Source organism: Bos grunniens, chromosome 21 (assembly GCF_055505025.1).
Source record: "Bos grunniens cultivar Pamir isolate PY7600 chromosome 21, Bosgru_T2T1.0, whole genome shotgun sequence".
In the NCBI taxonomy this organism is placed as follows: Eukaryota; Metazoa; Chordata; class Mammalia; order Artiodactyla; family Bovidae; genus Bos; species Bos grunniens.
Window position 1 is genome coordinate 43821487 of NC_141185.1, and position 16890 is coordinate 43838376.

The window sequence follows — 16890 nt, forward strand, 5'->3', positions numbered from 1 at the left end:
GCCCGATATGCTACTGGAGAAGAGTGGAGAAATAACTCCAGAAAGAATGAAGGGATGGAGCCAAAGCAAAAACAACACCCAGTTGTGGATGTGATGGGTGATGGAAGTAAAGTTCAATGCTGTAAAGAGCAATATTGCATAGGAACCTGGAATGTTAGGTCCATTAATCAAGGCAAATTGGAAGTGGTCAAACAGGAGATGGCAAGAGTGAACATTGACGTTTTAGGAATCAGCAAACTAAAATGGACTGGAATGGGTGAATTTAACTCAGATGACCATTATGTCTACTACTGTGGGCAAGAATCCCTTAGAAGAAATGGAGTAGCCATCACAGTCAACAAAAGAGTCCAAAATTCAGTACTTGGATGTAATCTCAAAAATGACAGAATGATCTCTTTCGTTCCCAAGGCAAACCATTCAATATCACAGTAATCCAAGTCTATGCCCGACCGGTAATGCTAAGAAGCTGAAATTCAATGGTTCTATGAAGATCTACAAGACCTTCTAGAACTAATAACCAAAAAGAGATGTCCTTTTCATTATAGGGGATTGGAATGCAAAAGTAGGAAGTCAAGAGATACCTGGAGTAACAGGTAAATTTAGCCTTGGAGTACAAAATGAAGCAGGGCAAAGGCTAATAGAGTTTTGCCAAGAGAACGCACTGGTCATAGCAAACACCCTCTTCCAACACACAAGAGAAGACTCTACACATGGACATCACCAGATGGTCTTTGCAGCCAAAGATGGTGAAGCTCTATAGAGTCAGCAAAAACAAGACTGGGAGCTGACTGTGGCTCAGATCATACACTCCTTATTGCCAAATTCAAACTTAAAGAAAGTAGGGAAAACCACTAGACCATTCAGGTATGACCTAAATCAAATCCCTTACGATTATACAGTGGAAGTGACAAATAGATTCAAGGGATTAGATTTGATAGACAGACTGCCTGAAGAACTATGGATGGAGGTTCATGACATTGTACAGGAGGCAGTGATCAAGACCATCCCCAAGAAAAAGAAATGCAAAAGGGCAAAATGGTTGTTTGAGGAGGCCTTACAAATAGCTGAGAAAAGAAGAGAAGTGAAAGGCAAAGGAGAAAAGGAAAGATATATCCATTTGAATGCAGAGTTCCAAAGAATAGCAAGGAGAGATCAGAAAGCCTTCCTCAGTGATCAATGCAAAGAAATAGAGGAAAACAATAGAATGGGAAAGACTAGAGATCTCTTCAAGAAAATTAGATACCAAAGGAACATTTCATGCAAAGATGGGCTCAATAAAGGACAGAAATGGTATGGACCTAACAGAAGCAGAAGATATTAAGAAAAGGTGGCAAGAACACACAGAACTACAAAAAAGATCTTCATGACCCATATAACCACAATGGTGTGGTCACTAACCTAGAGTCAGACATTCTGGAATGTGAAGTCAAGTGGGCCTTAGGAAACATCACTACAAACAAAGCTAGTAGAGGTAATGGAATTCCAGTTGAGCTATTTCAAATCCTAAAAGATGATGCTGTGAAAGTGCTGCACTCAATATGCCAGCAAATCTGGAAAACTCAGCAGTGGCTACAGGACTGGCAAAGGTTGGTTTTCATTCCAATCCCAAGGAAAGGCAATTCCAAAGAATGTTCAAACTACCACACAATTGCACTCATCTCACATGCTAGGAACGGAGAAGGCAATGGCACCCCACTCCAGTACTCCTGCCTGGAAAATCCCATGGATGGAGGAGCCTGGAAGGCTGCAGTCCATGGGGTTGCTGAGGGTCGCAAATGACTGAGCGACTTCACTTTCACTTTTCACTTTCATGCATTGGAGAAGGAAATGGCAACCCACTCCAGTGTTCTTGCCTGCAGAATCCCAGGGATGGGGAAGCCTGGTGGGCTGCCGTCTATGGGGTCGCACAGAGTCGGACACGACTGAAGTGACTTAGCATAGCACACGCTAGGAAAGTAATGCTCAAAATTCTTCAAGCCAGGCTTCAACAGTCCGTGAACCGTGAACTTCCAGATGTTCAAGCTGGATTTAGAAAAGGCAGAGGAACTAGAGATCAAATTGCCAACATCCGTTGGATCATCAAAAAAGGAAGAGAGTTCCAAAAAAAACATCTACTTTTGCTTTATTGACTAAACCAAAGCCTTTAACTGTGTGGATCACAACGAACTATGGAAAATTCTGCAAGAGATGGGAATACCAGACCACCTGACCTGCCTCCTGAGAAATCTGTATGCAGGTCAGGAAGCAACAGTTAGAACTGGACATGGAACAACAGACTGGTTCCAAATCGGGAAAGCAATCCATCAAGGCTGCATATTGTCACCCTTCTTATTTAACTTATATACAGAGTACATCATGCGAAATGCTGGGCTGCATGAATCACAAGCTGGAATCAAGACTGCTGAGAGAAATATCAATAACCTCAGATATGCAGATGTCACCACCCTTATGGCAGAAAGAGAAGAAGAACTAAACAGGCTCTGATGAAAGTGAAAGGAGAGTGAAAAAGTTGACTTAAAACTCAACATTCAGAAAACTAAGATCATGACATCCAGCCCAATCACTTGATGGCAAAAGATGAGGAAACAATAGAAACCATGAGACTTTATTTTGGGGGGCTCCAAAATGACTGCAGATGGTGATTGCAGCCATAAAATTAAAAGGCGCTTGCTCCTTGAGAGGAAAGCTATGACCAACCTACACAGCATATTAAAAAGCAAAGCATTACTTTGCTGACAAAAGTCCGTCTAGTCAAAGCTATGGTTTTTCCAGTAGTCAAGTATGGATGTGAGAGTTGGACCATAAAGAAAGCTGAGCGCTGAAGAACTATGGTGTTGGAGAAGACTCTTGAGAGTCCCTTGGACTGCAAGCAGATCCAACCAGTATATCCTAAAGGAAATCAGTCCTGAATATTCACTGGAAGGACTGATGCTGAAGCTGAAACTCCAATACTTTGGCCACCTGATGTGAAGAACTGACTCACTAGAAAAGACCCTAATGCTGGGAAAGATTGAAGCCAGGAGAAGGGGACGACAGAGGGTGAGATTTTTGGATGGCATCACTGAGTCGATGGACATGAGTTTGAGCAAGCTCTGGGAGTTGGTGATGGACAGGGAAGCCTGGCGTGCTACAGTCCATGGGGTCACAAAGAGTCAGACATGACTGAGCGAGTGAACTGAACTGATATTTGATATAACCACTTGATTATTTGAATCTGTGATTATTACGGACAATAATCCCTTAAGATAGTCTCTTCACCTCCTGTACCCTTTGATAAAGGGTGCCTCATCATCTGATTATTAAATATATTTTTACATTATATGTCATATGATTTATTATAATGTCTCCCCCAGTTTGTCACCAAGTATGTTATTTTTTTTACCATGAAAGTTTAATTTTTATTATTTATGTTTTGGCTGCACTGTGTGACTTGTGGGATCTTAATTCCCCAACCAGGGATCAAATCCACGCCCTATGATTGGAAGTCAGAGTCTTAACCACTGGACCACCAGGGAAGTCCCGCTATGATTACAAATGTATTCCTTTGTGGTTTCAAGCAGTAATTATATGGTTCTCAGCAGATGAGTACAAAATACTGAAGCAGCCGTTGGCAGGGGCCAGAGCTGGGGTCATGAACGGCTTCTAGACTCTGGAATCTGAAGGCCTGGGCCTTTTCAGTCCTGGGACTGCCTGTTTGGAATTCTTCTACCTGCTATGGCATGTCTCTGCATCTTTTTCACCTTCAATTGCCCTGGCTATTCTTGGCCCTGTGTTCCCCTGTACACATTATAGGAACACCTTGCCCAAAATAAAAAAAAATAAAAAAATACTGTTGGGATCTTTTTTGTAATCATTTAACCCTATAGGCCTATTTGGTAAGACTATATTAAAAATGAGACTTCTTATCTATTAACATGGTGTAGTCCTCATTCTGGAGAAGGCAATGGCAACCCACTCCAGTACTCTTGCCTGGAAAATCCCATGGACAGAGGAGCTTGGTAGGCTGCAGTCCACGGGGTCACTAAGAGTCAGACATGACTGAGCGACTTCACTTTCACTTTTCACTTTCCTGCATTGGAGAAGGAAATGGCAACCCACTCCAGTGTTCTTGCCTGGGGAATCCCAGGGACGGGGGAGCCTGGTGGGCTGCCGTCTCTGGGGTCACACAGTCGGACACGACTGAAGCGACTTAGCAGCAGAAGCAGCAGCAGCAGCAGTCCTCATTCATTTTTCTTTAATGTCCTCCAAAAAAGTTTACGATTTTCTCCAGAGTATGTCTAACATGTGTTAGATTATTCCCAATTACTCAATATTTTTAAAGTTATTGTAATTATTAAAATTATTAATATGCAATTAATATAGACTAATGTGTTTAACTTATAATATGTAATCAACTAAAAGCTATTATAATAATTATTGCATTTAATTGAATTTTAAACATTTTAAGCTGATAGAAATAGGATTTTTGTATATTGATTTTGTGTCTAGCAACCTAACTAAATTCTTATTACATCTAATGATTTGTTGATGCTTTCAGGTGTTTTATCCAGACACCATAATCTAAGTTTTATTTTTCTTTTAAAAATGTTTATTATGGCATGATCTGCTAAGTCACTGCTAAGTCACTTCAGTCGTGTCCGACTCTGTGCGACCCCAGAGATGGCAGCCCACCAGGCTCCCCCGTCTCTGGGATTCTCCAGGCAAGAACACTGGAGTGGGTTGCCATTTCCTTCTCCAATGCATGAGAGTAAAAAATGAAAGTGAAGTTGCTCAGTCGTGTCCGACTCTTAGCAACCCCATGGATTGTGTAGCCCACCAGGCTCCTCCATCCACGGGATTTTCCAGGCAAGAGTACTGGAGTGGGGTGCCATTGCCTTCTCCGATGGCATGATCTACATATCATAAAATCTACCCCCTTTGAAGCATATATTTGAATGCTTTTTGGTAAATATAGCTGTGCAGCTACAATTATGTGGCTTTAGAATGTACTTATCCTTTTTATTTTTCTGTATCTTAACACATTTTTTTCATTTCTTTAACTCTAGTGCATTTGCTAGGGGCTTATGGGAACACCAGACCACCTGATCTGCCTCTTGAGAAATTTGTATGCAGGTCAGGAAGCAACAGTTAGAACTGAACATGGAACAACAGACTGGTTCCAAATAGGAAAAGGAGTACATCAAGGCTGTATATTGTCACCCTGTTTATTTAACTTATATGGAGAGTACATCATGAGAAACGCTGGGCTGGAAGAAACACAAGCTGGAATCAAGATTGCTGGGAGAAATAACAATAACCTCAGATATGCAGATGACACCACCCTTATGGCAGAAAGTGAAGAGGAACTAAAAAGCCTCTTGATGAAGGTGAAAGTGGAGAGTGAAAAAGTTGGCTTAAAGCTCGACATTCAGAAAACGAAGATCATGGCATCCGGTCCCCTCACTTCATGGGAAATAGATGGGTAAACAGTGGAAACAGTGTCTGACTTTATTTTTCTGGGCTCCAAAATCACTGCAGATGGTGACTGCAGCCATGAAATTAAAAGACGCTTACTCCTTGGAAGGAAAGTTGTGACCAACCTAGATAGCATGTTCAAAAGCCGAGATATTACTTTGCCAACAAAGGTCCGTCTAGTCCAGGCTATGGTTTTTCCTGTGGTCATGTATGGATGTGAAAGTTGGACTGTGAAGAAGGCTGAGCGCCAAAGAATTGATGCTTTTGAACTGTGGTGTTGGAGAAGACTCTTGAGAGTCCCTTGGACTGCAAGGAGATCCAACCAGTCCATTCTGAAGGAGATCAGCCCTGGGATTTCTTTGGAAGGAATGATGCTAAAGCTGAAACTCCAGTACTTTGGCCACCTCATGCGAAGAGTTGACTCATTGGAAAAGACTCTGATGCTGGGAGGGATTGGGGGCAGGAGGAAAAGGGGACGACAGAGGATGAGATGGCGGGGACGACAGAGGATGAGATGGCTGGATGGCATCACTGACTCGAAGGACTGAGTCTGAGTGAACTCTGGGCATTGGTGATGGACAGGGAGGCCTGGCGTGCTGCGGTTCATGGGGTCACAAAGAGTCGGACATGACTAAGCGACTGAACTGAACTGAACTGAACGTGTGTAATTTTGAACAAAAGAATGGTAGGTGATATTGGGCTCCAAAATCACTGCAGATGGTGACTGCAGCCATAAAATCAAGACGCTTGCTCCTTGGGAGAAAAGTTATGACCAACCTACACAGCATATTAAAAAGCAGAGACATTATTTTGTTGACAAAGGTCCATCTAGTCAAAGCCATGGTTTTTCCAGTAGTCAAGTATGGAAGTGAGAGGTGGACCATAAAGAAAGCTGAGGGCTGAAGAATCCAACTCTGGTGTTGGAGAAGACTCTTGAAGAGTCCCTTGGATTGCAAGGAGATCCAGCCAGTCAATCCTAAAGGAAATCAGTCCTGAATATTCACTGGAAGGACTGATGCTGAAGCTGAAACTCCAGTACTTTGGCCACCTGATGCGAAGAGCTGACTCATTTGAAAAGACCGTAAGGCTGGGAAAGATTGAGGGCAGGAGGAGAAGGGGACGACAGATGATGACATGTTTGGATGGCATCACTGAGTCGATGGACGTGAGTTTAAGCAAGCTCTGGGAGTTGGTGATGGACAGGGGAGCCTGGCAATACTGTATTGTGCAAATAATAAAAATGTCTTCCTCATATAAGAAGGCTTTATCTCTCCAGAGTATTTGGGCTTTTATTTTAATTACTAGAACTTACAGGGAAGCCTGGTGTGCTGCAGTCCATGGGGTCACAAAGAGTGGGACACAACTGAGCGACTGAACTGAAGAATGGTAAGTACCATGGCTAATTCGCAATCCAAAATGGAATAATGTGGAACTTCCCTGGCAGTCCAGTGGTTAAGACTCCATGCTTCCACTGCAGAGGAGCCATAAAATATTTTAAAATTTAGAAAATTTAAAAAATAATTTAAAAGTAAATAAAATATTTAAATATACATAAAATGGAATAATTTTTCCATTGTTTTACCACTCAGTATAATGCTTGGCTTTTTAGTTTGTTTTGAGATAATCTCTATCCATACAGTTGCTTTCTAGCCCTAGTTTGATAAGCTTTGTTTGGTTTTTAATTATGAATGGGACACAGAATTCCATCCAATGTTTTGTATGTGTCTATGGAGAAGATCATATGATTTTCCCTTAAATGGGGCAGTTTCCAATTAGTCTTCCCACTGTGGAGGGCACTCCATGGTTTGTTGACAGTTCCCTGAGCTCCACCAAACTGGAAAAGCAATGCTCAGGTTAACCTAAGTTCAGCAAATTCCTTCCAAGACAAAACTAGCTTCATCTTTACTTGGTCTTTGGCCTGCATAATCTTTATTTTATTACCAGTTCCTGCATCTAAGACTTTTCCATTGTATTTAGTAGTGCTAGATTGTTTTTGCTTTTTTCCACTGGGAGAGTTGGTCCTCACTCCATCTCAGAGCAGAAAACAGATCTTTTACGTTTAGCACCAAGTGTGTTTTGAATCTGTAACTGTCATGAATGGGGTCTCTCTTGGGATTCCCACTGTCATCACACATGCCATCCTCAGAGAAAGGCTGTCCACATGACAAACTTCAGGAAAGAGTAGACAAAACCCTCTTCCTCGGTTTTTGGGAAAAAGTCAGGAGTCAGAAGACATGAGCCACTTCAAATGGGTATAAACCACAAACCACCTACATCAAGTTACTAAAACAGTGAACTTCAGGGGCTTTGCCCCCTTAGCTTCTGCAACTGTGGGTTTTACTATAGTTTCCCATTGAAAGTGAAACTGTTTGTCACTCATTCGTGTCCTACTCTTTGCAACCCCATGGACTGTAGCCCACCAGGTTGCTCCGTCCATTGAATTCTCCAGGCAAAATATTGGAGTGGGTTGCTATCTCCTCCTCCATGGGATCTCCCTGACCCAGGGATCGAACTCAGCTCTGCCACCTCGCAGGCAGGTTCTTTACCATCTGAGCCACCAGATGTATCTTATGATAGTTTCCCATGAACACTGCTGAAAGTTGACAGACAGAAGTAAGTTTACTAGTGTCAGTTATAGCAAGACAAGTTCCTGAGCTCTACCGTACAACATTCTGCCTAAAGGTAACAATACTGTATTGTGCAAATTATAAAAATGTCTTCCTCATAAAAGAAGGCTTTATCTCCTTAGAGCTATTTGAGCTTTTATTTTAATTACTGGAACTGCTTCTTTAATGTAAGAATATACTAGATAAAAGCTGATTTTACATTTTTTTTCTTAAAAAAAAAAAAAGTTTACTAAATAAATAGTTCAGGAGGGGAAGGGCAGGGGACGGTTAGAGAAGATGCAAGCAACAGACAAATGGACTCAGAAATCTGGTCTCTGCAAACCCATTCCAGTATTCTTGCCTGGAGAATCCCATGGACAGAGTAGCCCAGTGGGCTACAGTCCAGGGGATTGCAAAGTCAGACACAACTGAGCGACTAAGCACGCACACACAGAACACAAACCTAGGTTATGTGCTGTCTCACCCCAAAGGCACGCTGTTGGATGTGTTTCCATTCAAGGTCACCTAGACCTCTGGGACAATACCACCTCTGGAACTTCGCTGACGCATCCTAAGGTGAGTGGGGCCCCTCCCTTCTAAGGCCCCCCTTTTAAGGTACTGATCTAAGGCCAAGGAGTAGCTTGCAAGGTGCTGGGACATATAAGCACGGGAGCACAGCCCTGTGCCCTCCTCCATCATTTCTCTCCCCAGGAAGTGTAATCCTCTCACACTTGCAAACAAACACCTCTCAGTTGTTTTTCTGGTCAGTGATCAAAGGACAGAAAAGACTCAGCTCAGGTGTTCCCAAGAAACAGGCCTGCTCTCAGTCCACGCCAGGTCCCAGTGAGATTGCCTTCATGTCTCTTGTTTCAGAGCCAGAACCCACTGCATTCTCTATTTGGACTCAGTCTGCATGTTACCACTATGTGCTTCTCATCTTGGTTTCTCCGAAATTAATCTACGGTCTTTCACAGAACAAAAGCATACACCTTGAGAAAGGTAGAGACGTGTGTAAGTTGCAAGTGTTTCTTCTTAAATCCAGATGAAATGCTTCCTTTGATGGAGAGAGGAAGGAATAAATTGCAAGAGCCCACACTTTCAGATCCATGCATCCTTTATTCCATGACCAACCACTGTGTTGCAACCAGGCAACACTACACAGACGGGCAGTCACCCGCAACCCAGCTATACAACAATCGGAGGCTTACAGTACATTTAAGGCTTTTAAATTTGGAAAGAAAAAAAAAAAAGCTTTTTAATAAAACCAAAGAACTCTCAAACCCAAACCCCCAATCAACAGAAGTAGTGTAACAATTTTAAGCATCTTACATTTCTGATGCTGTTGGTGCAACCCCAGTGTCAAAATCCAAATAACTCCTAAACTAAAAAGATCAGTTTCATGAAATTTTAATTACATAAATTTTTCAAAGCATAAACTTGTCTTTTTTTTGTCTTGGAAATGTTATAAAATTTTTAATAGCAAAACATAGGAATAAAAACATATTAACAAAATGTATTCAATCATTTACATTACAAACAAGGAATCTGCAGTTCATTGTTGTGGCCTGACAGGAGAAAATTACTCAATAGGAATCTATGCACAATGTGATTGCAAATATGTACAGTACTTTAAAAAAGCCTACAAGGAGGAAAGTTGGCTAGGTTCTTTGTTAGACCAACCAGACGATCAAAATATTAAAACTCTGTGGACTAGTAGTAATAACTTTACACTTAAAAAAAAAGTTTCATTTTGTTTAAGAATATTCCAGTTATATTTATATGGTTTCAGTTGATGAAGCCATTCACCATAGTTCCAGTAAATTACCCTTTAATTGATTTGTTTGGGGGAAAAGATCGACATGTTAATAAAAATGAACGAAGGAATTTTCATCACAATGGTTTCCAGTTAAACTATCACAGCTTCACAAATGGACTGAACCCATGAATCCAGTGGCTGAAAGAGAGCTGCAGGTCAAATACTGAGAACACCGGTAGAGAGAGGCTGAGTCCTGCATTAATGCATCCTGCGTGATGGGTAAGGTGGAGAAAGGGGTGTGAGCAACCTTTTTTACAGCACAAGAAAGTGGCTCCCCCACTCAGCTCTCATTCCCGCCCTGCAAGGCAATGAAGCTGGAAGTCACAACTGTTCGGTTTAACATGACGTGTGAGTCGGTAGAACCTGTGGATACGAAAGACTGAGAAGTCCTCAGCTCTCTGATGAGGATGCCAGAAAAGCTGCGCGCTTCCTTGTGGTGATCACGCCAGGACCGCTGTCCAGTGAAAGCCTGTGTAAAACGGAGGACTCGTGTTCACAGTCAATGAGGTAAGATCAAGTTGTCGTCTTCAGGAATTGGGAAGTTCGTGAGAAATGAACTGTTTTAGTCTCTCTAGGTATTGTGCGTAAAGCTCTATGTCATTATGCCCGGCCCCTTCGACCCAGAGCGGCTCCACGGCCCGGGGACAGCGCTCGTACATGGCCAGGCCGTGGGAGAAGTCGATGACCTCGTCCTCTGTGCCGTGAATGACCAACACGGGAGAGGTGACTTTGGAGATCTTGTCAATGCTTCAAGACAGGAAAGGGGGAGAAAAAAGAAGGATCACAGACTTCACACTCAATGTAACCGAGTCAGCATCCTACGCAAACAAGCCACGTGCCCTGGAGGAATTTCCCCTCACTCTTCTAGTAGTTCATTTTTTTTAAAAAAATTAACTTTGCATTTCACAATAATTCTTGATTTACAGGAAAGGTACAAAGATAACACAGTGCTCCTATCTACTCCTAACCCTCTTTCATAAGGCCAATAAGGCACATGATCGTAGTCCGTTTGTCCAAACCAAAAAACCAGCATTGGTATGTTCCTAAACGCCAGACTTGATTTGAATTTTATGAACTTTTCCACTGAAGTCCTATTTCTGTTCCAGGATCCAACTGAGAATAAATACCTCAATGCCGTTAGCCATTGTGTTTTTGTAAAAGTATTTTATTAAAAACAGAACTTCTAAAAGTCATCTGACTACCCATCCAGTAAATAATATTTCTGATACATTCACATTTCGGGGAAATTTTTTTTAAAAAAATAAACAAGCTAGAACTTAACATACTGGAATGAATGTCTCTTGAAAGCTGGGCACTGAACAAAGCCACTCAAGTTTTCAGGACTCTGTGTGTAAGCCATCTTCAGCACGGATTAGCAAGGTCGTCGGAAGCCTCGTTTCATAAAAACGAAAACCTCATCCTTAAATAAAAACTGTACTATATAGCTTGGAAATTTAATGTATGCCTAGATTGGATCCTGAATGAATTCTGTTTACAAAAGTCAAATCTACCCACCAGGGAAGTCCCAAAATTCAGCTTGTGAGCCCATGAACTGTAGCCCGGCAGGGTCCTCTTGTCCATAGAATTTTCCAGGCAAGAATACTGGAGTGGGTTGCCATTTTCTATTCCAGGGGATCTTCCTGACCCAGCTATTGAACCCATGCCTCTTGCATCTCCTGAACTGGCAGGGAGATTCTCACCACTGCACCACCCGGGAAGCCCAATCTACCCACAGAGGATGAATATTTGAGGATCTCCAAAAGAACATTCTACAGGCTCTGAAAGCATTTCCCAAAGAGGAACTGAGAAGTTAGCAAGGCTTGTTAGGCTGGGTGCGTGGGTGACTTTTCTGCTAGAGGTCACTGTCATTTCCCCTACAAACACATAGAGGGGTGACCGTCTGTCCAGTTTGGCCTCCTGCCAGAGACCCCCTTACTGCTGATTTTCTGTATCTGATCCTAGCTAAAGTTACAGAAGGATTGACTGGTTCTACCCACAGGGGTCATTTTGTTATGTCATGACTAGCATTTACTCAGGGCTTACCTGGTGGCTCAGTGATAAAGAATCCACCTGCCAATGCAAGAGACTCGGGTTCGATCCCTAGGTTGGGAAGATCCCCTGGAGAAGGGCATGGCAACCCATTCCAGTATTCTTACCTGGAAAATCCCATGGACAGAGGAGCCTGGTGGGCTACAGTCCATGAGATCACGAAGAGTCAGAGATGCCTGAGCAACTAAACATCAACAAACATTTATTCAACATGGACCACGACTAGGTGCTTTACACTTCATATATGAAATGTTGTTCATCTTCAGCGAGACACAGTTAAAGAGGAGGGACTGTCTCTGTTAAACCACGGAGGGAACTGAAGCTTGGAGAAGATTATTAAAGAACAGGCATGAGGCTGCGGAGCTAGGACAGAGCTCTAACATCCATCACACATTTCAAAGATCTACAAACAGCTGTCACGGAGCCTCGTTAACAGCTCATGAAGTTGCCAACCACCTCACAATGTCCAGGAAGAATACAAGACCTCATTGGCCGTGTCATTTGCCAAGGTCAGGGCTACTGTGGCAGGAGTCAATTTGGCAGATTAGGAATCTTGCTTAGAAATCTACTATCCTCTTATATTTAATTTTTAAAGTGACTTCTTCTCAGAATGCAAAAGTCCAATTATATTCCATTAAAAATCTATTTGCTGACAGTTCCATGCTGCATGATTTAGGGGACTCTCTATAGCCTGGAAGGTGTATTTAAGTTAAATGCCACCATCTTGATTCTAAATATAAAGGAGGTAAGGGAGAATAAGGGCTTCCCTGGTGGCTCAGACAGTAAAGAATCTGCCTGTAATGCAGGAGACTCAGGTCTGATCCATGAATCGGGAAGATCCCCTGGAGAAGGGACTGGCAACCCACTCTAGTATTCTTGTCTAGAAAATCCCATGGACAGAGGAGCCTGGTGGGCTACAAATAGTCTACGGGGTTGCAAAGAGTCAGGCACAACTGAGCGACTAACACTTCCACTTTTTTGCAAGAGAGAATAAACCACCAACCAAGTAATTATTAGGATTACTTCTCTCTCTATATATATATAATGTTATAAATAAATGTATCTTTGGCCATGCTGCATGGTATGTGTGACCAAGGATTGAAGCTCTGAGCCTCTAACCACTGGACCACCAGGGAAGTCCCTTATCTCTATTCTTCAGTATTAAAAAAGAAACGGGAAAGTGCCTTCCTTAAAGAGAGGGACACAGAAACAAGTGTGCATTTGGTAGCAACAGACACCCTAAGAAAACATTCCTCAAGTTCAATTAGTCATGACAGTTCATGTGACTATTGATGGTTTGAAGTCTCTCATTTTGATACTTCATGGTACTGAACAGGAAGAATGGCCTTTTCTGCCTATTTCCACTCACCCACCTTAATGAAGCTGCTTAAACCACTTAACTCTCAGCCTCAGTTTCCTCACTGTAAAATGAGTCTTTCAAGATAAGGAGCATGAAATGATTAGCCCATGCCTGGCAGATCACTCAAACCGAGTAAGAGTAGTATGCTGGTTTCCTATTAATTAATACACTGCAATTAGTTGCCGTGGCTGTATTTTAAGGTATCTGCTAATTTAAGAGTCAGGGGAAAACCTATGTATTTTGTTGCCAGGGTAACCCCTTCGTGGCTTTCCACAAACATGCTAAATATCTCCCTTTCAACAAATGGGCCTCTCATTACCCATTCAGCACAAATAAGGCCACATTTGAGATGCACAGGGTCCCTGCTTAGCATTCTCAGCCATGCCACTGGAAATCTGCAGCTTGCTTAACTTTCCCATGAAGCTGAATCTCATACAGGCTGCACAGAGTTCACCCAAGGTGTTAGGAGAAAATTTCTTCTTGGGAAACAAGGCCATCTGTGGAACAGATGGTTATCCAACCGAATAATGCTCCCCCCACCCTCATTCCCAATAATAACAGAATGACAGCAATGAAGGTGTTGATCAAAATCCACAAACTGTACATACTTCTGTTGAGGTTTTCTATAACATGGCCATGGGTGTCCTGCTGTCAGAATTTCGGATGTGCCCTGGGCAAATAATCTTTATTAAATACTTTCCTTAGCTTGTGCTTAGTCGCTCAGTCGTGTCTGACTCTTTGCGACCCCGTGAACTGTAGCCCACCAGGCTCCTCTGTCCATGAGGATTCTCCAGGCAATTATACTGGAGTGGGATGCCATGCCCTCCTCCAGGGAATCTTCCCAACCCAGGGATAGAACCCAGGTCTCCTGCATTGCAGCTGGATTCTTAACCATCTGAGTCACCAGTGAAGCCCCTCCTCAGCTTAGATTAAAAAAAAAAAAAAGAAAAAAGCAGAGGTTTTCAAAGAGAGGTGTTCAAGAAGGCAATGTGCCCACTGCTTTTGCTTGTATAAAACACCTGCCTGTCTTCCTCCTTCTGTTCGGGGACTGGAAAACAGCAGGGGCTAGGCTGGCAGGAGCTCTGCCGCCCCTGGGGTGCTGGCAGGAGGGGGCCTGGCCATGGGCTCTCGTGCAGGGAAGGCGGGCTTCAGGCACAGGTGGGCAGCAGGAGGTGTCTAGAGCTGTATGGAGGACTTACACTGTCCCTGACGCCCATCATCGGCATAGCTTATGTTACTTTTTCTCTTACCTAGCAGTCTGACCAAAAACATAAGAGAAATTTCAAACTTGGGGATGCTTACAGTTTTTATATGAGTATCTGTTGTTATTTGGTTGCTAAGTCATGTCTGACTCTTTTGTGACCCCACGGACTGTAGCCCCACCAGGTTACAGTCCATGGAATTTCCCAGGCAAGGATACTGGAAAGGATTGCTATTTCCTTCTCCAGGGGATCTTCTCAACCCAGGGATGGAAGCCTGAGCTATCAGGGAAGACCTATTTGAGTATCTAGACCTCTGATTTAGTTATTGTGACTCAACAATACATGTGCATCTGAGTGAACAAATGAACACTGTACTAGTTCCTTTAAGACATCTGTGCACTTGTTTTTTTTTATCCTGTACATCCAGCTGAACCAATTAATCCTGGATGTCGGGACAAGCAAGGTCCTTAGCCATCATCTGGCAGGTTGTTTTTTACAAATGAGTCTGGCCCAGAGGACTAAGTCCATGGTCGGTGCATGTGCCACATCCGCCTCCTGTCCCGTGAGGAGCCCAGCACACGGGTGATGGCCGGCTGCGTTCAGGAGAGGTTTACCCACAATTAACCGCGGCTTCTGATCTGAAGTTGAGTCACTGGATGTCTTAGTACTTACTGTACAGCAGTGAGCTTACCTGGGGAAGGCGTCAAAGCAGTACGTTTTCCTGGTGTCGGGAAAAGCCACACGCAATCCAGACATCAGAGGCGAATGGAGAATCACCGCAGCACATTCATACCTGGAGGCCAGGTCTACCGTGGGGACCGTCCCAATGCTCTGACCATACAGGATGATGTTCTCGGGACTTACGCCATACCTGGAGAAGTCAGAGGGCACAGGCCATTAGCTTACATGCGGCAGAGAGCGCGAGGAAGCCAAACACCACAGTGTCACAAACTCACAGAACTCCTACAACTAGGACTTTCCTGGTGGTCCAGTGGCTAAGACTTCACACTCCCACTGCAGGGGGTCTGGGTTCAAACTAGATCCCACATGCTGCAACTAAGACCTGGTGCAGCAAAAAAAAACCAAACCAGAAAACAGTTTCTGTGTGGCCCCAGGCCTTCGAACTTGACACCATCTAACACAACTGTGCTTGCAGAAGAAGAGGGTCCCAGGATTCAAGTCTTGTCTGGTGTTCCTGCCTGGGATTCATTTCAGTTGGAAGAATGAGAGATTAAAAAAAGGGTCAGTGGGACTTCCCTAGTCGTCCAGTGGTTAAGAACCTGCCTTCTAATGCAGGGAATGCAGGTTCAATTCCTAGTCAGGGAGCTAAGATCCCACATGCCAAGGAGCAAGTAAGCTCCGTGCCACAAAGACTAAGCTGGGCGCTGCAAGGAAGAGCCCACATGCTGCATCCAGGACCTGATGCAGCCAAATAAATATGTCTTTTTATAAGACAGGTCAGCAAAAAGAGTTTTGATGGATGGTTTTGAGGAAGGAACTCGTGGCTCCAGTATTTCTTGCCTTAAATCCACAAATTTAAAACAGAAATCCCTTCAATGAGGATGAAATCTTGAGAGGTATCAGGAACGGACTCTGTTATCATTCATCAGCAGACCATCCCCCAGAGAGATGCTATGGACTGAAGGGAAGTTATTCTGGGGAGGACCTCCGGCCACTGGAACCACCGCTGAGTTCCTTCTCTGATGGACAGGGAGGTCCATTTCAGTAGGATTTAACTGAGAGTTCAAAGTCCCTTGGAGGGGGAAGTATACTTAAGATTAGGGGTCTTCTTCTCCCTCCACAATTTTCATTAAAGTAGCTCTGACACCCCAAAGCATGAGGGCCACTGGATGCTGCATGAGTAGATTGCAGGGTGTCACAAGGCACTGGGAGAGAAGACTAGCTGCAACCCCCACATCTGAAGTGTAGGCTCTTTCCACAATGGCCAGCTCTGTGGCAGGATATTTCACTATTGATTATAAACAACTAAATAATAAACAACAATAAGAGGAAGAAAAAAATAAAAACTGAAGGTAGTTATTGAAGGGGAGAGGAGTAAGAGATGGTTAATATTAAAAGTTAAAAGAAAAAGAGGAATTCCCTGGCAGTCCAGACTCTGAGCTTTCACTGTAGAGGGCATGAGTTCAATCCCTGGTCAGGGAACTAGATCCCATATGCCACGTGGTGTGGCTAAAAGTAAAAAAAATAAAGTAAAAGACTTCCAGATTAAAATGGCATCAGCCAAATGATGCCATTACCTTACGTTCTTTGATCGGATCTGCGGAATGATGAGAACCATACGGGATAACCTATCAATAGCAGTGAGTGTTACTATTAGAGTCAAACTTATTTTCTCAGTAACTTGACACTGTTTTACATCCTGTTTCACAGACCTTGGGGGCT

General features: G+C 43.3%; 1 protein-coding gene across 4 annotated transcripts in view; it reads right to left on the reverse strand.

The window, feature by feature from the left end:
- The window catches only part of ABHD17C (abhydrolase domain containing 17C, depalmitoylase), an 80453-nt gene that overhangs the window by 16300 nt on the left and 47263 nt on the right, over nt 1-16890 (reverse strand). For 3 of the 4 annotated variants that reach the window (XR_015149924.1, XR_015149925.1, XM_086364215.1), the window contains exon 2: nt 15179-15358. Coding sequence is in view for 2 of the 4 variants with exons in the window: in XM_086364215.1 (XP_086220341.1) it covers nt 15179-15358 (180 nt within the window). In the remaining 2 variants the exon portion in view is untranslated. Of the gene's footprint in view, nt 1-9156; nt 10624-15178; nt 15359-16890 lie in introns of those variants that run through there. The other variant, XM_086364213.1, reaches the window with a different exon arrangement.